We start from the raw sequence: 25,769 nt of genomic DNA, 5'->3' as shown, positions 1-25,769 counted from the left end.
AAAATCAACTCCAAGAAATAGTCCAGGAAGTCTATTAGATTCCAAAGTGGAAGTCGCTCAGTTGTGTCTGATTCTTTGTGACCCCATGGACTACACAGTCCATGGAATATATTTATTCAGGCCAGAATACTGGAGTGGGAAGCCTTTCCCTTCTCCAGGGATCTTCCAAACCCAGGGATCAAACCCAGGTCTCCTGCACTGCAGGCAGATTCTTTACCAGTTGAGCTACAAGGGAAGCCCAAGAATATTGGAGTGGGTAGCCTATCCCTCCTCCAGCGGATCTTCCCAACCCAGGAATCAAACCAGGGTCTCCTACATTGCAAGCGGATTCTTTACCAAGCAAAGATACAGAAATCCTCAAAGTCTCCCAACAAAATGGCCAAATAATACACAAAGGGAAGATAATCTGACTCACATCAACTTTTCAAATTTCGCACCCAAAGCAAAGCCAACAATAGAGCAGTATTTCATTAAGTTCAGTGAAAGAACGAGTAAACCAAAGGTCTTATATCCACAGAAGTTTGCCTTCAAATATCCATGCTATGAAAAACAATTCCAAACACACAAGAACCTAAGAAACTCTTCATCTATGAGCCCTTCTCAAAACATCTGTCAAAGGATAATTTCATCCAACCAAGAGGTAACTGGGAAAACTCCAAAGTGGAAATGAGCATTTTAAAATATATAAATGAACACCTATGATTAAAGAAAAATGAGGACAAGGGCTGAAGCTAACGTATAAATACTGTGTATTTTGACAAAATAGAAATAAATAGGAAAAGGAGAAGAAAGGAGAGGGGAAGGGGAAAATAAAATCAAATAACTAATTTTTGTATTAAGTAATTAGAACTAAAGAATACCAATCAAAAGGCAATGGCAGCCCACTCCAGTACTCTTGCCTAGAAAATCCGATGGATGGAGGAGCCTGGTAGGCTGCAATCCATGGGGTCGCTAAGAGTCAGACACGACTGAGCGACTTCACTTTCACTTCCCACTTTCATGCACTGGAGAAGGAAATGGCAACCCACTCCAGTGTTCTTGCCTGGAGAATCCCAGGGATGGGGGAAACCAGTGGGCTGCCTTCTATGGGGTCACACAGAGTCGGACACGACTGAAGCAACTTGGCAGCAGCAGTAAAATATTGGAGGGTATTGATACCAGTAACACAATTTCAGTGACATCATGGAGGTAAAGCCCCATCCAGGTAAATTCAAGAGAGAACAGAAAAAGAGGAAACCGATTAAGTATAGAAGACTCATAAAAAAAAGAAACAGGCTGGCAGCAGGATTTAGTAGAGTCTAAGTGCCCTAAACTAAAAAGGTTTTACAATGGGAAAAGTAAATGCACACTGCTTGCTGATAAACCTAACTGGCAGCAAGATTCATGATTTGGAAAAATATCCTTCAGTAAGAAAGAGTGTGAGATCCAGTGGACAAACAGAGCAGCTAGCCTTGGCTGGTCCAAGCACAGCTCATCTGTAATAACAAGAGAAAAAATACAAAACTGAAGTGTTGATGGAGGCTCTTTATGAAAATATTCTGATTACTTCTATTTTCTCAGAGAAACAGGATGTCAAAAGCCTGTATTCTTTCCACAGCAACATCCCATACTAAAGAGGCAGCAGCATCAGCTATAAAAAATAATTTGGTTCCTTTTTTATACACTTATCCAAAATGTCCACCTTAAAAATACAAGTAGACAATAATGAACACTGTAGAACATTTTATTGTTTATCATCTCATTTGAACCAGACAAGAGCCATAAGACACGAGCAGCAGTGCTGAGCTAGGACTCCAACTCCAGCCTTCAGACTCCTGAGCCCAGGCTCCCCCTCCCCTCCCCAGTGACTGGACTCCCCCAGTATCTGCTACAGCTTCTTGCCCACGTCTGGGCACACAGCTGCATCCTCCAGTCCAGTAAACAAACCCCTTGAGGGCTGCTACCTTGATGTTCTGATACCTGCAGCAGTGAATTGATGTTGAACAAATGAATAAATAAAACTCTCACACAGATGACACCGACATTAATTTGGAAACGTTGGTCAAGGCACCTATTGAATTTTGCATAGCCTCTTTTACAACCTAGCAGCCTTGAGAGATACGAGAATATACGTGTCAGCTGCACTTTCTCTGTCAATAGCCACCCCAACACAATAGCAGCCTTAAACAAACAATAAGCGGTTCGATGCGAACAATATCTGCCACCTGACAAGAGGAACTAATCCTATAGCTTGAAATTACTTTGAGGGAGGGGAAGGCTACGCAGAATGATTGCAAGTTTAGCTGCAGGACACATTTAAAAGGCACTAACGTAATTAAAATACACTTGCAGCATTTCAAGAAGTTTATCATACAGCGGAGCCCTCAATTTGCAATTCAATATTTCCCCCCACTTCTTCTGTCAGTGCACAAGCAATTTTCTTTTAAGAGACTCCAATATTGAAGCTTCAGGCCAGAGAAGGAAGGATCATACATAGCAGAGCAGATTCCAATACTTCAGGGAGGAGCAAAGCGAAAGCACAGAGAATTCAAAGAAGCCACAGTGAAAAAAGGCTTCGTGGTACCTGACAGTTCTTCATGCCTCCCCGGTCCCAGACTCCGTCATAAATACACTTGATGACACCCCACTGAAACAGCCCTTCACAGTCAGCCAACTTTTCTCATCTTATATCCTCCATACTTACCTATTCTTCCTTTTTTTCCCCTCAACCTTTAACATTTTGACAAATTTTATAGTTAGTGAAAAGCTGAAATGACTACACAATGAAATACCAAATATACCTTTTTCCTGAGTTCACCAATTAACATTTCACCATGATTGCATTTTTTGTATGCATATGTACACTTTTTAAAAAATTATTTTTTGACTGAACCATTTAAAAATAAGCTGCAGGGACACCCCCCCAGTGGTCCAGTGGTTAGAACTCAGTGCTTTCATTGCCGTGGTCTGGGTTCAATCCCTGGTTAGAAATTAAAATCCGGGAAGCCTGATGGCACAGTCAGTTAAAAAAATAAATAAATAAATAAGCTGCAGGGACTTCCCTGGCAGTCCAGTGGTTAGGATTTCACCTTTCAAGGGAAGGGGGTTTAATCCCCTGGTTGAGGGGGCTAAGATCCCACATGCCTTGCAGCCAAAAACCAAATCGTACAACAGAGGCAATACTGTAACAAATTCAATACAGATTTAAAAAAAAATAAGCTGCAGACTTACAGTCAAGAGATAAAACTGTTCAAAGTCTTTTCAGGATGTGCTCTGAAACATCTCACATATAAAACGACAAGCCGAGTGTGAAATCAGAGGGAGGAACACGACTAAATTATTACAAATATGGAATACGACATCCAACTGCTATCTCATTCTTTTTTTAAATAAATTATCGGAGAATCATCACAGCATAAATTTGATGATGCCAATGAGAGGTATGCAATTTCGCACGGGGTGTGAGGAAAGTGCTGAACAGGAACTACGAGACCTGGTGCCATCCCTGCTGCCCTGCTTTTCAGTTGCTACAATCTCCCAGGCCTTGGGCTCCTGATCTATGAAATGTGGCTAATAAACACCCAAACTGAACTCCTTACTGGATCTTGCAGAGAAAACAAATGGGTGCTAGAGTGAGCAGAGTGATCGGGAATGGAAGGAAAAGCACAAGGCACAGTTCTATATGAACTGATGGACAAACACAAACAGCTTTCGAGTCTGGTGCCATTCTGAGCCAGTAGTTGACATAATAAAAAAAAAAAAAAAATTACTACCTTGTTGGGCTAAATTCACCATCACATGTGTCAGCATGTGCTAAAAACTAAACAAGCAAACAAAAAAATGGAGGCCCACTATGATTGCTAAAGATTTCTCTTCAAAAGTACTTCTTCATTGGCTCCTCTTCAACCTTGAAACATTTAACCATTGTTTTAGAGGATTATTTTTAAGTCATTATTTTGAGACAGAAATAATGGAATACACTCATTTTGAGACAAAAAGAGTGGAATGAATACATTCATAGGAATAAGCATCACTTATGTCATGTTTCACTTCAGTCTCTTGGTTTCTTCCCTCACTAGAAAAATATGAATGCCCACCACATATCAGGCAACATGCTAAGCACAGGGTCCATAATTATGATCATATAGTTTATACAAAAAAACAAATACAAATCAGAGTGGCCAATATGGTGAAAGTCAAATTCGCTCAGTCGTGTCTGACTCTGCAACCCCAAGGACTATGCAGTCCATGGGATTCTCCAGGCCAGAATACTGGAGTGGGTAGCTGTTCCCTCCTCCAGGGGATCTTCCCAACCCAGGGGTCGAATCCAGGTCTCCCACATTGCTGGCAGATTCTTTACCAGCTGAGCCACCAGGGGTCAATATGGTAGAAACAATTAATATTCACTAACGTCTAGTTTTTCTCTTTCTGGACACGGAAAACTACTTCCCAGACCCTTTGAAGGTACATGATGAGGAGCTACATGATGAGTTACAGGAAGTGAACTATGAGCGGAAGTGATGTCAGCTCTGGTGTGCGAGAGTAAGAAGTCCCTCCTTTTACTCCTCTGCTTCCCCACCTAATGCCCTAAACTGAGACAGTGGGCCCTCAAGAGTGCCAGCCTCCACGGATCCTTTAATCATCACTTGGAACAAGCTTTCCAGGAGGTCACGGTATCAACAGCAGACTTTGCCACATATAAGGGATACACTTTCAAGAGGTAAGCAACAAAAATGTCAGGGTTTTTCATTTGTCTGTTTATGTGGCTAATTTTTATTATCACAGTAGAGCCTAGCCTATACTAACTACAGCAGAAAGGAGTGACTGATAGAAAACAGAAGCTCAATAATAGAGTAAATAAATGAACAGGTGGATAAATAGTCCCGATCAATATGTAACAAAATGGAAGAACCAAGGCAGTTAAGAACCTGAACAGGGAACTCCTGCCAGATTTTGCACTCTCATTCTGCCACTTGCTAGCTGGCTGACCCAGCTAAATTTCACCTTCCTCATCAACAGACTTGGGCTACTAACAATACCTATCTCAAAGGGTTACTGAGAGTTAAATGAGCTACAACCTGTGAGAGTGCTCAGAACTGCTGCCAGAGCATCAAAGGACTTAATAAATGTCAAGGTCTAAAAAAGCAAATGCAAGTAACAATACTGCTAAATCCTTTTTCTTCATATCTGCAAATATTTTTATTAAAAATGAGACCAAGTTAAATAAAGCATGCTTTAGATAAATTTGATATTCGACAGAAGTCCTAAAATTTCACTTGTATTAAGTCACTTTCCTCATTTAAGGCAGATTGCTTCTTTCTCCATATATCTTACAAAGGGCTTATCTAAGACCTTTAGATAAGGTCTAAATGAACAAAATGAAATACCATAAATGAGACTTACTGCAGTGACCCTGTCACCACCATGAGTAACGGGCTTATAATACGGTGATCCTGAAAGAACTCTCCAGGCAGACAGTCCACAGCTAGCAGCTTTTGATATGCCCACTTCAGCAGTTTCACATCCGCCAACCAGCAAAAGTCTAAAACAGAGAAAGATAAAGAGAAGTGATAAATTACAAATATGAACAGGACAGCATCAAAACAAAGAGAGCGGAAACGCTCACTTCCACAAGGAAAACCGAAATAAAATTAGAAGGTAAATTTTAGAGGAAACAACCAATAGACCAGACGGTTTCTCAACTAGTAATTTCACCTTCACTGACACATTGGAACATCTGAAACCGAGATGAGAACTTGGAAATGTAAAAAGAAATGTTTTCAGGTTGGTCATTGAGTATCTAAGAAGCTGTATCAACACCAATAAACTTAAATAAACCGATACATCCCTGACATAAATACACTACCAAGTGTACAACAGATAGCCAATAGGAACCTGCGCATGGCACAGGCAGCTCAGCTTGTGCTCTATGGTGACCTAGACTGGCGGGACGGTGGTGCTGGGAGGGAGGCCCACGAGGGAGGGGACAGATGTATACATAGATCTGATTCACTTCAAAGTCAGCAGAAACCAACACAACATTATAAAGCAACTATACCTCAATAAATTAATAAACATAAATGGATATGTCACCTCACAGACATGTATATATTAACTACTGCAGTGCACTGGAGGTCATGAGGGCACAGTTACAGATGCTAGGAAAAAAAAAAAATGACAGCCAGGAGTGCTGTGGATGGGACACAACTATACACTAGTAACTATACTGCAGTAAGACAGCTCCGTAGCTTAGCCCCACATTATGACCTGTTCACTTTACTGTTTGCTATGCTTCATTGCAATTAGAGGCCTTGTTACCAACAAGGCAAAGCAGTCTAACAAGTAGTACAAGTTAAAAGACCACTACACACAAACTAAGCCAATTAATAACGGAACCCAACAGTCATGATTTTTAAAGTTAAGTCATGTGAAGTAAATCTGGCAGGGCACTATATAAGACATCGTAATCATGCATCAAAAAACAAGAAAAAGGTTTGCAAATAAAACTTCTGGTGTCTTAAGGTAAACACTGTTGTCCCCAATAACAATAAGGCGATGGAGTAACAGAAGACAGAAGCCACATCCTTCTCCATGTCTTCATAAATGATAACAGTTTCATGTTCACGTCTTTAAGAGTCCTTATTATTGAGAAATACACACTGGAACATTCAGACGAGACACTACACTGAGTCCACCGTTAACCTGAATAGCAGGCACGAGGAGTCATATAGTCTTCTATGATCATGCTACAAATTTTCCATACGGAACTTTTATTTTTAAGTCAATTTGTTAGGAAAAACTTCTCTGAACAAATAGAAGCAAAACAGGTAGCTCTGAATGTTTACATTTCTGAATCTAGTCACAGTACTTTTTCAAACAGAAAACATGCAATTCTCACAAAGACATATCTTTAAAAATTAGTAGCCTATTGTTATAACAAAAATAAAACACAATCTGAGAATTCAACAAACCTCTAAAAGGACAGGACAAAACAGATCCTGATAATGGTAATAATTTCTCTCTACTCAGTGTGCAATAGTGACCATATATATATATATATATGCACATACACACACCATATAATACTTTTTTCAAGAGGTTAAGCATTATTATTCTGTTTGCACTACTATGCCATGGAAGTAACAGATATCATACCTCATTTTTACATTTTAAAATATATGTATAAAACTTCACGTTACCTGACTACAGGACAGCTAACTGAGACTTCAGTTTCATTCTGCATCTCCTGATCCTAATTCTAGAAGACATTTCCTCCCTATGAATTCTGATAAACACAGTCACGCATAGATCAAATTGGCTACAATAAGATAAGCTTGATTAAAAATGAAAGAGATTCAATAACTGCTTCCAAACAGCCTTTCTGCCATTCACGCCAGACTGAAGAGTAAGTGGAAAGGAGACAGAATGATGGAACTAATCGTGTATTGTTCCCACCAGATGGGATGGCAACTTTGGGACACTGATGCTGCAGCTCTAAGACCGTGCGTGTGTTCACCCATGCAGGCAGACAAGTGTGCTTGCTTGTGTTTAAAGGGAGGGGGAACTGAGACGATTTCATCAGCATAGTCACAAAGCGGGTAACCAGCAGCTACCTGATACATGGTTCATACAGGGATGAACAAGGTATGCTCCCTGCATTCAAAAAGCTCGCTCTCCAATTAAAGGCACATGAAAATAACAAACAGCTGAGAGCACAGAATTAAATGCTGCAAAAGGTAACAGCCATACCTGGAGATGATAACCCAGGTGACATCTACTGAAGACTTATCTTCAGTTCGATGTGCCAAGGGGTATCAACCCCAAGTCAAGATGTTAACTTGGTCCATCACGTCACTGTTTGACAGGACTCAGTGTTGACAAGGGCTCAGCTTTCTGTGATAAAGGTCGGGGGTTGGGGGGGTGGGGGGGAAGTAGATTGGTACTGATGCCTAAGGTAGCAAATAAACCTTCTTCATCATGATTACAGCTTTAGAACAGGTGTCCTGGGCAGCACTAACCAAAATGAAGTGAAACCATGTAACTTAACTGAAAACAGTCAATGGAAATGAGAGAAGTCGGATGCCCAGCACCATAAATGCAATGTTTCTGGAGTGAGTAAATTTAAAGCTCCAACTTTCTCCTGAAGTAGCACAGAGAAAATGATGCTACACAGTCCTTTCCTCTCCACACCCTTCCTCATTCTTCCTAGATTTCAGCAGTAAGATATGAGAAGGTGAGGTGGGGGATGGGGGTCCTGGCAACAGGGGTGAGGAGTCATAAACTGATAAAGAGGGCAGCAGACAACACTAAAGCCAGAATGTGGTAAAGGACAACATCAGAAAGAAAATTTCAAAATGTTCCTGAAAGGTACAAAGTTACAAATAAAGAGGGAGATGCCATGTTCTCTGGGCTTCCCTGGTAGCTCAGATGGTGAAGAATCTGCCTACAATGAGTTCAATTCCTGGGTCAGGAAGATCCCCTGTAGAAGGGAATGACAACCCACTCCAGTATTTTTGCCTGGGAAATCCCATGGACAGAGAAACCTGGCGGGCTACAGTCCATGGGATCACAAAGATTCGGACACAACTGAGCGACTAACACTTGCACTTTCACCATGTTCTTTGACAAACTCCCCATACCTTAAAAATGCCAATTCTTCTTAGTCTATAAATTGAAAGAAAAAAAAAACAAAACAATTTCTTATGGAACTGAACAAACATGTAATGGAACTAAACAATATATTCAACAAAATTCACATGGGAGAGTAGAGTTTTAAAAAGAGCCAACTATGGACTTCCCTGGTGGTCCAGAGGTTACAACTCTGCTTCCCTGCAAGGGGCATGGGTTCAATCTTGCCTGGGGAACTAAAATCCCACATGCTGAGCAGCATGGGCATAAAAAAAATTTTAACTAAAATAAATAAAGTAAAAAGAATCAACTCCACTCACACTGATAACCTTTCTCTGCATGGCTTGTGCACGGTGCATCCTGACCCATCAAACACTTTCCCACCTGCTGTCATTAAAATGGTCTCCTTCAAATCTGACCATATTAAAACCTAAAATTTCCCTCCTGAAAGTGCAAAGACAAGTCACACACCAGGAAAAGTTATTTATAAGACATAAAACTAACAGAGTATATGTTTTACCAGACAGAATCCATAAAGATCTCCCACAACCAGTCACAAAGAAAAATGCACAGAGAATAAGTCACAAAAAGAGAAATACAAAAGCCAAGAATGCATATTAAAGCAACAAAGATTTATACCAGCCACTCTCTATGTTTATAGAGACATAGTAACTCTTATAAAACCACTAGTAAGACTGTAGCAATCATTTTGGAGGGTATCAGTTCAGTTCAGTCGCTCAGTTGTGTCTGACTCTTTGCGACCCCATGAATCACAGCATGCCAGGCCTCCCTGTCCATTACCAACTTCCAGAGTTCACTCGGACTCACGTCCATCGAGTCAGTGATGCCATCCAGCCATCTCCTCCTCTGTCGTCCCCTTATCCTCCTGCCCCCAATCCCTCCCAGCATCAGAGTCTTTGGAGGATATGACAATATCTAAAAAATGTGCGGCCCCCCCCAACAATTCTCCAAATTGTGTTCCAAGATAACTCTGGAGAAATTCTCACACAGGCATATTTATCTCTTGGTAAAAGAATACCTCATACTGCACTGTTTATAATGCAGAAAATCAGAAATATTTAAAATGTTTAAAAGGGATGAATAAATGCAAATTCAGTCAACTGTTCAGGGAAACATACAGTATAAAAAGAACAAATATAAAATTATATACTAGCGATTTCCCTGGTGGTTCGGTGGTTAAAGAATCCGCCTTGCAATGCAAGGAACACAGGTTCGATTCTTGGTCAGGGAACTAAGATCTCATATGCTGCAGAGCAGCTAAACCCATGCACCATAAGTACTGAGCCACATGCCACAACTAGAGACTCCATGTGCCACAAAGAAAGACCCCACATGACGTAGTGAAGATCCTACATGCCATGACTAACACAGATACAGCCAAACATGTTAAATATATATATATATAAAGGAAGGTTGCACACCAAAACCATGAGAGCAGGTTGCCTCTACAAGTAGGAATTTGTTTGCACTACTGTCTCTCATTTATGTATTTGGCTGTATCTATACACATACATTGGACATGAGTTTGGGTGAACTCAGGGAGCTGATGATGGACAAGGAGGCCCGGCGTGCTGCAATTCATGGGGTCGCAAAGAGTCGGACACGTCTGAGCGACTGAACTGAAATGAACTTAACTGATACACATACATGGGCTTCCCTCGTGGCTCAGCTGGTGAAGAATTCACCTGCAATGCGGGAGACCCGGGTTTGATCCCTGGGTTGGGAAGATCCCCTGGAGAACGGAAAGGCTACCCACTCCAGTATTCTGGCCTTGAGAATTCCATGGACTATATAGTCCATGGGGTCACAAAGAATCCGACACAACTGAGCGACCTTCACTTTCACTTTCTATACACATACATACACACACACCTTTAGTAAAAAAAGACAATTTTAGTATTTGTTAATTCTGGATAGTAGGTCTGAGGTGTGCATTAAAACATTCCCTGTATTTTCCTCTGCTTCTAACTTAAGAGAAAAGTCAAGATACAGGATTCCAAATTATGTACATAACTTTCTTCCAATTAATGAAGTCCGGAGAGAAAAAAAAATTCAGTAAATTGGCTTTCACACTTAGCATCAACCCACAAGTCTTGTCAAATACTGAAAATGAAATTAGCATATCATTTGCTTTGTGGCATTCTGAAGCTATTTATACATTAATAGTTATATCTTAAGCATCCTGTGATTTACTATTGAAAGTTATTAGATTTTTGCAAAAATTAAGACCACAGACAACACTGTAGAAAATAATTTATATCAGTAATATTATTTTTTGTTGCAATAATTTCCTCCACCCAGAATATTTACCTGCAGTGACAACCACAACCTCCTTACATATACACTATCAGGTTCTTAAGTACTTACAATCAGTTCAGTTCAATACAGTCACTAAGTCATGTCTGACTCTTTGCGACCCCATGAATCCCAGCATGCCAGGCCTCCCTGTCCATCACCAACTCCCGGAGTTCACCCAAATTCACGTGCATCGAGTCAGTGATGACATCCAGCCATCTCATCCTCTATCGTCCCTTTCTCCTCCTGCTACCCCAATCCCTCCAAGTATCAGGGTCTTTTCCAATGAGTCAACTCTTCGCATGAGGTGGCCACAGTACTGGAGTTTCAGCCTCAGCATCAGTCCTTCCAATGAACACCCAGGACTGGTCTCCTTTAGGATGGACTGGTTGGATTTGCTTATAGTCCAAGGGACTCACAAGAGTCTTCTCCAACACTACAGTTCAAAAGCATCAATTCTTCGGCGCTCAACTTTCTTCACAGTCCAACTCTCACATCCATACATGACTACTGGAAAAACCATAGCCTTTACTAGATAGACTTTTGTTCACAAAGTAATATCTCTGCTTTTGAATATGCTATCTAGGTTGGTCATAACTTTCCTTCCAAGGAGTAAGCGTCTTTTAATTTCATGGCTGCAATCATCACCTGCAGTGATTTTGGAGCCCAAAAAAATAAAGTCTGACACTGTTTCCCATCTATTTCCCGTGAAGTGATGGGACCAGATGCCACAATCTTCGTTTTCTGAATGTTGAGCTTTAAGCCAACTTTTTCACTCTCCACTTTCACCTTCATCAAGAGGCTTTTGAGTTCCTCTTCACTTTTTGCCATAAGGGTGATGTCATCTGCATATCTGAGGTTACTGATATTTCTCCTGGCAATCTTAATTCCAGCTTGTGCTTCTTCCAGCCCTGTGTTTCTCATGATGTACTCTGCATATAAGTTAAATAAGCAGGGTGACAATATACAGCCTTGACGTACTCATTTTCCTATTTGGAACCAGTCTGTTGTTCTATGTCCAGTTCTAACTGTTGCTTCCTGACCTGCATACAGATTTCTCAAGAGGCAGGTCAGGTGGTCTGGTATGCCCATCTCTTTCAGAATTTTCCACAGTTTATTGTGATCCACACAGTCAAAGGCTTTGGCATAGTCAATAAAGCAAAAATAGATGTTTTTCTGGAACTCTCTTGCTTTTTCGATGATCCAGCGGATGTTGGCAATTTGATCTCTGGTTCCTCTGCCTTTTCTAAAACCAGCTTGAACATCTGGAAGTTCATGGTTCATGTATTGCTGAAGCCTGGCTCAGAGGGCAGAGACACTGAAACCATAATACAGAAAACTAGCCAATCTGATCACATGGACCACAGCCTTGTCTAACTCAATGAAACTAAGCCACGCCATGTGGAGCCACCCAAGATGGCTGGATCATGGTGGAGAGGTCTGACAGAATGTGGTCCACTGGAGAAGGGAATGGCAAACCACTTCAGTATTCTTGCCTTGAGAACCCCATGAACAGTATGAAAAGGCAAAATGATAGGATACTGAAAGAGGAACTCCCCAGGTCAATAGGTGCCCAATATGCTACAGGAGATCAGTGGAGAAATAACTCCAGAAAGAATGAAGGGATGGAGCCAAAGCAAAAACAATACCCATTTGTGGACGTGACTAGTGATAGAAGCAAGGTCCGATGCTGTAAAGAGCAATATTGCATAGGAACCTGGAATGTCAGGTCCACGAATCAAGGCAAATTGGAAGTGGTCAAACAGGAGATGGCAAGAGTGAACGTCAACATTCTAGGAATCAGCGAACGAAAATGGACTGGAATGCGTGAATTTAACTCCGATGACCATTATATCTACTACTGCGGGCAGGAATCCCTTAGAAGAAATGGAGTAGCCATCATGGTCAACAGAAAGAGTCTAAAATGCAGTACTTGGATGCGATCTCAAAAATGAGAGAATGATTTCTGTTCATTTCCAAGGCAAACCATTCAATATCATGGTGATCCAAGCCTATGCCCCAACCAGTAACACTGAAGAAGCTGAATTGAATGGTTCTATGAAGACCTACAAGACCTTTTAGAACTGACACCCAAAAAAGATGTCCTTTTCATTATAGGGGACTGGAATGCAAAACTAGGAAGTCAAGAAACACCTGGAGTAACAGGCAAATTTGGCCTTGGAGTACAGAATGAAGCAGGGCAAAAGCTAATAGAGTTTTGCCAAGAGAATGCACTGGTCCTAGCAAACACCCTCTTCCAACAACACAAGAGAAGACTCTACACATGAACATCACCAGATGGTCAACACTGAAATCAGATTAATTATATTCTTTGCAGCCAAAGATGGAGAAGCTCTATACAGTCAGCAAAAACAAGACCGGGAGCTGACTGTGGCTCAGATCATGAACTCCTTATTGGCAAATTCAGACTTAAATTTAAGAAAGTAGGGAAAGCCACTAGACCATTCAGGTATGACCTAAATCAAATCCCTTATGATTATACAGTGGAAGTACTTACCTTAAGAATCACATTTTGAAGCAAGCCCTTATTTTTTAATTATTCTATAAAGATGAAAAGCAATACAGAATTTCTACAGTACACATTAAATCTGAAGACTAAAGCACACAATTTGTAAGAGTTAAAACTCCTTCTCATTAACTAAAACGAGAGAGTAGGAGACAGGAATTAACTTTCCCAATAATCTTTTACCTCAAAATTTTGTGGAAAATAGGAAAATCTTGGGTCAAGGAATCAGATGTATTAGGTTCAAATATCTTTGCACCAAAGTAACTGTAATATTAGTTTCCTTCATGCCATCAAAATTATAAACGCAAACCATGTGCTAAGCAATCAGGAATGTGTGAGACAAATGAAGAGCTCACTTTAACAAATCACTTCTAATTCTCAGATTAATTTGCAGTGGCAAGCTTAGCTCTCCCAAAGCATTGGTACCAAAGCATCGGTACCAACCGTGGGGTGCTCAGGCACCTTGCTTTCTCAGATGGCTGGGGTCATATATTCATTCACAAGAATGACGGCAAGCACAGTCCACTCCAGGGGAAAGAACGAGCCCACCTGAACCACGCCTGTGGGGACCCCTGAGTTAAACACAAAAACAAGCCTGAAGGACCAATTAACTGCATGGGAGACGAGGTCCAGGAAAGCTTCACAGGGTTAACACCAGAGAAAGGTTTATCCCTTCAACAATTTCCTGACAGATAAAGAGATCAGATAAAGAGCCTCCTCAGCCAAGAGAACACGAGGTACAGGAGCAGGGAGCTGCGTCCATAAATGATGCGCTGGGAGGATGCTCACAAAGGGAGTGAGTGCTCCCAGCCTGTAGAAGGCAAGCAGGGGTAGCAGGGCAGAAACTTAGAAGGGGTCCTTGACAATATGAGATGGTTTATGCTGCTCCCTTCCTGAGCACGTATCACCTTTTACTTTCTAAACTGTAACCGTTATTGAAATCACGCCTCCATCACCGAACTTAACCCACTCAGACACAGAGACTGTGTCTGTATCCTTAAAGCATTTACATGTCGGTTTCGTTCAGGAAATGGCTCTCTGCGCACAGAACTGCTGGGGCGGGAAGATAAACCTGACACAGGGTCCTCGTCCTTGGCTTAACCTCTAGCGGCTTTAGTTCTCCCACCTGAGAAATGAACGGGCTGAGCCAGGTGATGGATGAAACTCTTGGCCAGCTCTGACATTCTAAGAAACTAAAACTCAAAGCAGGGATGTCAGTATCAGACAAGATAAATAAGCTATAAGTGATGGAGCCAAAAAACACATGGAGTGAATTAAATGAGCAGAGGCCAGGGCAGAGCAAGAGGCAGTGAGGAGAGGGCAGATAGCCCCCTCCGAGGACAGGGAGGGAGGAATGGACCGTGTGCCCCCATGTACCACACCAGGTGGGATTCTGATGCACTGGGAGAGCTAAATGTGACCCTAACAATTGACTCCAAGAAGAATTATAAATGGTTTATTAAGAAGGGGCTTCTGTCTAGTAATTGTTGAAACAATCTGCCATCTAGTGGCTTAAAACTCCTTAAAGTCAAGGACATGAATTTGAAATAATAGAGTGAGAAATTCTTGTATGTACCCTGTCCAATCACCAAAAGGCTTGTGGCATAGACCAGCAAGGAAGGGGCGGGTGGGAGAGAATAATTACATGTCACCAAAGTGAAAGTTCTTAAGAGCATGCCTGGCAAAATAAAGGCTCAAAAACTGCTACCTACTACTTCACAGACATGAGACAATCCTCTCTCAGGACACAGAAATGTTGCCAATTTAATTCATTTTAATTTGATCTTGACTATTCTTTACCAAGCTTCCCTGGTGGCTTAGATGGTAAAGACTCCAACTGTGATGCAGGAGACCTGGGTTCAATTCCTGGGTCGGGGAGATCCCCTGGAGAAGGAAATGGCTACCGGCTCCAGTATTCTTGCCTGGAGAACCAAATGGACAGAGGAGCCTGGCAGGCTACAGTCCACGGGGTCGCAAAGAGTCAGATACAACTGAGCAACTAACACTTTCACTTCACTTTCATTCCTTACTACAAAAATCTTACCGGTTCATTATTGACAATTCTGTTCATCTTGGAATTCTTGGATGTCCCTGCCCCAGATGCCTTCACTCAATCCACAGTTGATGTCAATAATCTAAAAACCTAACCCCCTCCTAAGCATCAGGATGCATTTAGGCAACTTCACTGCAAAGGCACAATACAACATGTTCAGCATCCCTCTATCAGATCTATTCCATGTCTACTTTGAATCCTGATTTCAGAACTGTCCAGGTCCTGAAATCAAATTCTCACCTATTTCAATTGTTCAAAGTTAATTCTCTCAGGAAAATAAGTCTTGTCTTCAAACCCTACCCCACCCCCACTGAACCCTACTATCTGTTGCCTGCCCGCTGTCCCTCACTGTGGGTCTTTCCATAATGTCTGCTATCAAAATCACCGCCGCAGATCTGCTCTGCTAAACACCACCTAGTAGTCTACACTAAACATCTCTGTGCTTAAGCAGCTTGCAAAAGCCACCATCTACTGTATGTGCGCAGTGCAGTGCCGGCAAAACGTCATCCAAAAAGAATGACTTGTCTTGAGGTTACAGAGCGAATAGGCAGCACATATTTCCTGTCTCCTAATCCAGTACATGTACAGGACAGTATGATGAAAAGACACCCTTTTCATCAGAGGGAACTGGAATGCAAAAGTGGGAAGTCAAGAGATACTTGGAGTAACAGGCAAATTTGGCCTTGGAGTACAAAACGAAGCAGTGCAAATGCTAACAGAGTTTTGCCAAGAGAACGCACTAGTCATAGCAAACACCCTCTTCCAACAACACAAGAGACGACTCTACACATGGACATCACCAGATAGTCAATTCCAAAATCAGATTAATTATATTCTTTGCAGCCAAAGATGGAGAAGTCTAAACAGTTAGCAAAAACAAGACAGGGAGCTGACTGTGGCTCAGATCATGAACTCCTTATTACCAAATTCAGACTTAAATTGAAGAAACTAGGGGAAACCACTAGACCATTCAGGTATGACCCAAATCAAATCCCTTACGATTATACAGTGGAAGTGACAAATAGATTCAAGGGATTAGATCTGACAGACAGAATACCTAAAGAACTATGGACAGAGGTTCGTGACATTCTACAGGAGGCAGTGATCAAGACCATCCCCAAGAAAAAGAAATGCAAAAAGGCAAAACGGTTGTTTGAGGAGGCCTTACAAATAGCTGAGGAAAGAGAAGCTAAAGGCAAAGGAAAAAGGAAAGATATACCCATTTGAATGCAAAGTTCCAAAGAATAGCAAGGAGAAATAAGAAAGCCTTCCTCAGTGATCAATGCAAATAGAGAACAGCAGAATGGGAAAAACTAGAGATCTCTTCAAGAAAATTAGAGATACCAAGGGAACATTTCATGCAAAGATGGGTACAATAAAGGACAGAAATTTCATGCAAAGATGGGTACAATAAAAGACAGTAATGGTATGGACCTAACAGAAGCAGACGATATTAAGAAGAGGTGGCAAGAATACACAGAACTATACAAAAAAGATCTTCATGACCCAGATAACCAAGATGGTGTGATCACTCACATAAAGCCAGACATTCTGGAATGCGAAGTCAAGTGGGCCTTAGGTAGCATCACTACCAACAAAGCTAGTGGAGGTGGTGGAATCCAGTTGAGCTATTTCAAATCCTCAAAGATGATGCTGTGTAAGTGCTGCATTCAATATGCCAGCAAATTTGGAAAACTCAGCAGTGGCCATAGGACTGGACAAGGTCAGTTTTCATTCCAATCCCAAAGAAGGGCAAAGCCAAAGAATGCTCAAACTACCACACAATTGTACTCATCTCACACGCTAGCAAAGTAATGCTCAAAATTCTCCAAGCCAGGCTTCAACAGTAAATGAACCATGAACTTCCAGATGTTCAAGCTGGATTTAGAAAAGGCAGAAGAACCAGAGATCAAATTGCCAACATCCACTGGATCATCGAAAAAGCAAGAGAGCTCCAGAAAAACATCTACTTCTGCTGGCATATTGATTATGCCAAAGCCTTTGACTGTGTGGATCACAAGAAACTGTGGAAAATTCTTTAAGACATGGGAATATCAGACCACCTTACCTGCCTCCTGAGAAACCTGTATGCAGAAACCTGTATGCAGGTCAAGAAGCAACAGTTAGAATCAGACATGGAACAACGGACTGGTTCTAAGTTGGGAAAGGAGTACATCAAGGCTGTATATTGTCACCCTGCTTATTTGACTTATATGCAGAGTACATCATGAGAAATGCTGGGCTGAATGAAGCACAAGCTGGAATCAAGATTGCCAGAAGAAATATCAGTAACCTCAGATATGCAGATGACACCACACTTACAGCAGAAAGTGAAGAGTAACTGAAGAGTCTCTTGATGAAAATGAAAGAGGAGATAGAAAAAGTTGGCTTAAAAACTCAACATTCAGAAAACTAATATCATGGCATCTGGTCCCATCACTTCATGGCAAATAGATGGAGAAACAATGGCAAACAGTGACAGACTTTATTTTCTTGGTCTCCAAAATCACTGCAGATGGTGATTGCAGCCATGAAATTAAAAGACGCTTGCTCCTTGGAAGAAAAGCTATGACCAACCTACACAGCATATTAAAAAGCAGAGATATTACTTTGCCAACAAAGGTCCGTCTAGTCAAAGTTATGGTTTTTCCAGTATTCATGCATGGATGTGAGAATTGGACTATAAAGCAAGCTGAGCACCAAAGAATTGATGCTTTTGAACTGTGGTGCTGGAGACGACTCTTGACAGTCCCTTGGAATGCAAGGAGATCCAACCAGTCCATCCTAAAGGAGATCAGTCCTGGGTGTTCGTTGGAGGGACTGATGTTGAAGCTGAAACTCCAATACTTAGCTGCCTGATGTGGAGAGCTGACTCATTTGAAAAGACCCTGATGCTGGGAAATATTGAGGGCAGGAGGAGGAGGAGGGCAGGACAGAGGATGAGATGGTTGGATGGCATCACTGACACAACGGACATGGGTTTGGGTGGACTCCAGGAGTTGGTGATGGACAGGGAGGCCTGGCGTGCTGCAGTTCATGGGGTCGCAAAGAGTCGGACACGACTGAGTGACTGAACTGAACTGAACTGAATATTGCGGCCTCTCATTGTATCGAATTAAATCCTGGTGAATCTTAGACACATTGTGAAGTTCTTTGAGTGGCAGCACGGTGATGAATAGAGAGACAGGTTTATAGTTAGACCTTCCTGAGCTCCCATCAAGCTCAACCTTGGGGAAATGACTCTTGAGTTTTCTCCTCTACATAATGGGGAATAATAATTACTCCTATATAAATATAGATTAATTTTAGAATGTTTTTAGACACAAGTGAAAATCCAATTAAATTAGCTTAAGTGAGCAGAAAATTTCCTGGCTTATGTAACTCAAAAGCTCAGAGGTGGGGCTGACTTCGGGGTTGGGTGATTCAACAGTGAGTGGTCATCAAGGAGCCAGTTTCTGTCTCTTTTCTCTGTGGTCTGTGGTGTTAGCTTCACCCTCAGGAGTAAACTCTGGGAGTTGGTGATGGACAGGGAAGCCTGGCATGCTGCAGTCCATGGGGTCGCAAAGAGTCAGACACAAGTGAGCAACTGAACTGAATCCAGTACACATTCTATCACATCACAAATGTATTTTTTTAATCTTCTTTTTGTATATAAACCATAATTAAGCATCATTCCTTAATTCCTATAAAAGAACCAAAGATAATCGTCTTCTTTCATCTCTCTACTTTCAAGAGAGATCCACAATAGCCAGCATGACTCCAAGTATAAGAAGAAATTCAATCTGTCCCATGTCACTTTTTAAAATTTTATTTCCATAAATTCTGCAGAAGGATTGTGGAAATAGTCCTTAAAGTTAGGGGTTGGGGGGGTGGGGGCAGGGTGGGAGGGAGTATAACCCCAGTACAAAATACCCTGCTTAAGATTACTGAAATTCACTGACATACAAAGTTATCATATATCAGGTTAAACTACAACCAAAACACTCAAAGAGGAGAGACACAGACTCGTTATTTATCACCTGTAGGAATTCAAAGCTTTATCAAGGCCTACAAGGGCCCACTTAAGTGCAAAAAACTATAACATAATGAGAACTAGCCTCTTCTCTCAAAGACTCTCCATGTAGAGGACTGATGGATGAGTTAACAATGATTTCCAAATAAATTTTTTTCAATTGTAGGCCAAAGAAAAGTTAAAGTAATAAAGCACTGTCACTGACTTAAAAAACAGCTAAAGGCTGCTAAGAACCAAGATGCTTCTGAGTCACGCATGTCTCCCTATCTGTAATATATTCTAGATAAAAACAGATCACAGGATGTGGCCAAGACTTCCCTGCCTCACCAGAAACATATACCTGTTTAAGAAAAAAAGGAAAGTTAGTCCATGAAGCTCAGCAAGTCCCTTAATTCACATCTAAGGACTTTCCTCTCTGCCAAAATGACGCAGCTTTCTCTACTAACAACAGGACCTCTTCGTTTCTCTTCTAAAAACCAACCTGAACTCATGGAAAGAAGAATTTGGTCACACTGGAAGAATGAGCATTCGAAAGGCAACATGAAAAACTCCTTAATGTAAGTTAAGATACTCAATTTCTGACATTCACACTTGCCAGCTACAAAGCTGCACATTAATCTCTCAAATGTCAATAGCCCCTACATTATCAAAGGCCAAACACTCTCTCTCACTGCAGTAGAAGATAATCAACAAGGATCAGGACTACAGCACTCATTCCTTTTCTAGAAGCAGTCCTTAATAAAATTATTAAATCTTATCTAGCTAGGGCTTATGAGAAATTTCCTAATGCAATTTATACATAACTGCTCCTCCAGCTGTCAATATAGTATATCTTTTACACACCACTGACCTGATTCTCACAGAATATATATGACCTTAGGAACCAGAAAGAAAGGCGGGCAATTTTACAGCAATGTAATGGATATAAAGGCTCACTGTTTACCTCCCCACAGCATCTCATAGGTCTGTCTATACGGATCTTACAGCTTATAAGAGAAGAAAAATGTGCTAGTGCTCTTGGGTAAACCTTTAAGGTAGGGTATTCTCAACACTATCTCTTCCACAAGATAAAATTAAAACATTTGTGGGACCTTTCCCTAGACGAGGGTGATGTACTGAGATGGTAGCCCCTCTGCATACTCTACCCACACCCCTTCCCAGTCTGCGCCCAGGCCTGTTTTCTTTCCATTGCCAGTTGGGTTGTTATGTCTCCTGAGAGCTCATTCACACAAGACATTTTTGATCCCCCCACTAAGTACAACGTATGGGATAAAGAGGGTGTCTCAAGTAAATGAGTGTGAAGGACGCCTGCATTTAAAACGCTGAGGGAGGAATATTCAAGTGGGAGGGGACATGGGTGAACCTATGGCTGATTCATGCTGATGTTTGGTAGAAACCAATGCAATACTGCAAAGCAATTATCCTTCCATTAAACATAAATTTTATAAAAAGTAAAATAAATAATGCTTATAAATAATAAATAAATACATAATAATAATAAAAAATAAAATGCTGAGTGCTGTTTAGGGGAAATCATAAGCCCACCAAGAGATGACCAAATCAGGAGACACAGCCCTTTAGTACTGCAGTATGCCATTACTTAACGGTGTTCCTCAATATCCCCTAAAATTAACAGATTTCTAAAGACTATCTCCTCGTCCATCTTCTGAGACTTGCACAGAATAGTAGCAAATACTACAAGTGCACGTTTAGGAGAATGCAATCACCCAACTACTCTTTAGCCAATTCACTCCTACCTAACTGTACTCTATACATAGGCAAGCTGAAAACCTAGCTTATTACTCCTTATAAATGTTGTCTCACACTCTTTTTGTAGACTGTATCTGGCTTAACACAGGTGACTAAAAGGGAAAAAAAAAAATCACTCAAATGCTTGGATTAATCCTTAACACAACCATGAAACATTATTAATCAATCATGGTTTTTCCCTATAGACTATATGAAACATAGGCATCTTTCTTAACATAAACCTGGGTATCTTTCTTAACATAAAGACAAAAGTGTTCAGTTGGTGGGAATGTAAATTGGTGCAACCACTAGGGAAAACAGTATAGAGATTCCTCAGAAAACTCGAGTAGTCCTATGATCCCACAGTCCGACTCCTGGGCATATACCCAGACGAAGCTGTACTTCAAAAAGATACATGCACCATTGTATTCATAGCAGCGCTGTTTATAATAGCCAAGAGTATCACTTGGCTACATAAGGGAACAACCTAAATGTCCATCAACAGATGAATGGATAAGAAGATGCGGTGTGTATACACACACACACACACACACAACTGATGTATTACTCAGTCATCAAAACATATGAAATGCCATTTGTAGCAACATGGATGGACCCAGAGATTAAAGTCAGAAAGAAAAAGACAAATACCACATGATATAACTTATATGCAGAATCTACAATACAATACAAATCAATGTATCTATAAAAACAGACTCACAGACATAGAGAACAGACTTGCGGTTACCAAGGGGGAGGAGGATGGGAAGGGAGGGAAGGAATGGGAGTTTGGGATCAGTAGAGCTTAACTATTATACAGGAGACTGATAAACAAGGTCCTCCTGTACAGCACAGGAAACTATATTCAATATCCTGTGAGAAATCAGAATGGAAAAGAATATGGAAAGGAATATATATGTGTGCAACTGAATCACTTTATAGTAAAGAAGAAATAAAATATTGTCAATCAACTATACTTCAATAATTTTTTTAAAAAACATAACCCTTTTTACTATATGTGAATTAAAAGTAATTTTAAAACTTAAAAAGAAAGTGTTCAAATGAAAACCTGCTTAAAGGATCTTTTTTCTTTCTAATTCACTCTTTATTACAGTTTTATTGAGGTTGTGATTTACATTCCATGAAACTCAAGGGCATGAGAGAGATTTAGGAGCACTGGAAATATTCTAGAACTGACTGGCTTAGAGCTTGCACAACCCTATGTATTTATTAAAAATCACTGAACTATACACTTAAAATACCAAAGCGTCATCAAGGATTCCGAGAATGAGTGGCTTCTCACAAAGGACCAAGAAAAGAGGCTTGTTTTCCACCTTTTGTGTTTGTTGAGATATAATTCAGGACCTAGAAAAAGTTAGCTTCCAACACTAATTATCTTTGAGCAGTTATCAAAGAACTGTTGGAGGCTCAAAGTTGAATAAGTCAGATTTTGCTTGTAGAAATTTACAATAAAATTAGGATCAAAACCTCAAAACAACAACAACAAAAAAAAGCTGTTGAAAGCAGAAGCTATCATTTAAAAATATAAACAGTAGTCTCACCTACCCACAGTTTCACCTTTTGCAACTTCAGTTACCCAGAGTCAAGTGCAGTCCAAAAACATGAAATGGAACATTCCAGAAATAAACCGTTCACAAGTTTTAAGCTGCACACCACTCTGAGTAGTGTAACGAAATCCTGGGCCTTCCCGTGCCATCCTGCTCCATCCTGCCCCATCCTGCCCCAAGAGATGACATGCCATTGGCCAGTGCACCCCACCCTTCGGGCACTCAGTAGCCATCCAGGTTATCAGAGATAGATGGTGCGGTACTGCAATGCTTGTATTCACGTAAGCCTCATTTTACTTAATAATGGCCCCAAAACACAAGAGTAGTGATGCTGGCAGTTCAAATATTCTCTTACTGTGCCTTATTTATAAATTAAACTTTACCACAGGTATATATGTATGTGAGAGAAAAACAAAAAAACAAAAAAACACTATATGCAGGGTTCAGTACTATTTGAAGTTTCAGGCATCCCCTGATGGTCTTGGGACATACACCCTGTGGATAGGGCCGACTACTGTATTGTAACTTCTTCATATTATGTGGGTGCCCTTATTTGTGAATGTGTGACTCCTAAAATAGACTGTACACTCCTAGACGGCGGGCACCACAACCTAATCACCACCAAGCGCACAACCCACCTGTACCAAAAGTTTAATGTAGTCCCTTCTAAAAATGCAGAGGTATGAGATTCCTCCTAGCTGGAATCCGGTACAATATAAGCCAAATCTAACACACAAAGGCAACACTGAGAACAGAAAACAGAAGGAAGTATCGGGATAAGTGTAGGAGGGAGAGCAAAACTGGAATACAAGATAGTCTGGACAGGATAAAATGCATTCTTAGGCTGTGAGTTAGAAGACAAGAAAGAAAACAGTCAAAATCAGCAAATCCACAGAGCTCATCCCAAAGCTTCTCAACTAATTTTTCTTTCATATTACCCAACTTACACCTCAATTTCTCTCCTTCAATAGTGCTCTCAGCATAAAACCTTGAGTTTGTATATTACCAATTTATCCTAACTCCAATCTGGCTGATTTATTTCACATTTACAGAATCCTTGTGGATGAAAAATACCACAGGCTCACATTACTAAAATAACCAAAAATAAATTAAAAATGTGATGAATATTTCAGGTTCTTTCGTTAAAAAAAAGATCACATAATGGAAAATATAAACAACTAGCAATATTTTTGTCATGCACAACAAAACATTTACACGTATTCCTTGCTTTATAACAATTCTCATTCAGAAACCTTAATGCAGCCATCCATCTCCAAGTTGACTGCTGTCACAAACTGTATATGACTGCAAAACCAAGAAGAGGCTCTCCTTCAGTGGTTTCATAATTCATCTTTCCAAAACTTTCATTTTGAGACCACTCCTCCAGAAATACCTCTATTCACTTACATCCTATGCCACAAAGTGAAAGCCTTAAGAAATAATGAATATAGTCTCACTTATGACAAGTTATTATCATGTAATAACTATTGAGTATATGATCATTTCAAACCTATGATCCCAAGAGAACCTCACTTACCTTCCTGAAATACTGCTAAGAAGTCTAATACTGACCTTGGTTTAAAAAAAAAAAAAAAAAAAACAGACAGACAATCAGGAGTCATCATGAAATAAACAAAGCAAAAGCCAGAGTTGGGGGGATGATTGAGGGGGTAATGAGAGCTATGGGAGAGTGACAGATGAAGTTCAGCTCGCAGGACTGCTGCTGACCTCCTGATGTGTGATTCATCTGCACCCCTGGAGTAGGGGACCCCTGTTCTACGTGACTCCACTTACATATTCATATGACAAACCTAGACATCATAGTAAAAAGCAGAGACATCACTTTGCTGACAAAGGTCCATATAGTCAAAGCTATGTTTTTTCCAGTAGTCATGTACGATGTGAGAGTTGGACCATAAAGGAGACTAAGTGTCCAAGAATTGATGCTTTCAAACTGTGGTAATAGAGGAGACTCCTGAGAGTCCCTTGGACAGTAAGGAGATCAAACCAGTCAATCCTAAAAGAAATCAACCCTGAATATTCATTGGAATGAATGATGCTGAAGTTCCAATAACTTTGGCCACCTAATGCAAAGAGCCAACCCACTGGAAGACCCTAATGCTGGGAAAGATTGAGGGGGGGGCAAGAGGAAAAGGCGGTGACAGAGGATGAGATGGTTGAATGGCATCATCAACTCAATGGAAACAAATCTGAGCAAACTCTGGGGGATAGTGAAGGACAGAGAAGCCTGGCATGCTGCAGTCCAGGGGATCGTAAAGAGTCAGACACTACTTAGCAAGTGAACAACAGCAACAAATACACTCATAACTAAATATGAATAAGTGGTAAAACTATAAAGAAAGCAAGAGATGTAAGCAAAACTTAGGACAGTGGTTATCAACAGGGGACCGGAGGGGACAGGATTAAGAAAGTATAATCAGGAAATCATTGGAGCTGTACAGGTGTGTGTGTGTATAAAAACTTCATAATCATGACATTCTGAACCAACACAAGGACAGACCTATGATTGAACAGAAAGAAAACTTGCATACATTTTCAATTAAAATAGTTAAGTACACTTGAGGATCAGAGTTTAAGTACTTGCCAAGAGGGTAAGTCTCAAAATTCAGAACTCAAGCAAGGTTTGCCTGGCTTAATTTGATATTTATTCCTCCATTTTAGAGAACCAAAAAGTTAGCTTGACTAATTTGTAAAATATATGTAAATTTCATTCACAAATAACAAAGTCAAAGGGAGAAATCATGGGAAGCAGAAAATGTCAAAAGTTTTAGGTAACCCTCTTCGTAGCTGGCAAATACATGGATAAGTGGCACACAAGAAGAATCAAACACACAGGCCAACTTTGTTTCACTCTGTTTTGCTTTACTGCACTTCACAAATACTGCTTTTTTGTTTTACAAACTGAAAGTCTGTGGC

The 25,769-nt window shown here is 40.7% G+C and overlaps 1 protein-coding gene across 3 annotated transcripts in view; it reads right to left on the bottom strand.

Moving 5' to 3' along the window:
- NBAS (NBAS subunit of NRZ tethering complex) overlaps positions 1-25,769 on the bottom strand; it is a 331,354-nt gene that overhangs the window by 262,963 nt on the left and 42,622 nt on the right. For all 3 annotated transcript variants that reach the window (XM_044926228.2, XM_025261541.3, XM_044926229.2), the window contains exon 10: positions 5,383-5,521. In XM_044926228.2, the coding sequence (XP_044782163.2) occupies positions 5,383-5,521 (139 nt within the window). The remainder of the gene's footprint in view (positions 1-5,382; positions 5,522-25,769) is intronic.

This window comes from Bubalus bubalis, chromosome 12 (assembly GCF_019923935.1).
Source record: "Bubalus bubalis isolate 160015118507 breed Murrah chromosome 12, NDDB_SH_1, whole genome shotgun sequence".
Lineage (NCBI taxonomy): Eukaryota > Metazoa > Chordata > Mammalia > Artiodactyla > Bovidae > Bubalus > Bubalus bubalis.
This window is presented reverse-complemented; position numbering and strand designations above follow the sequence as displayed.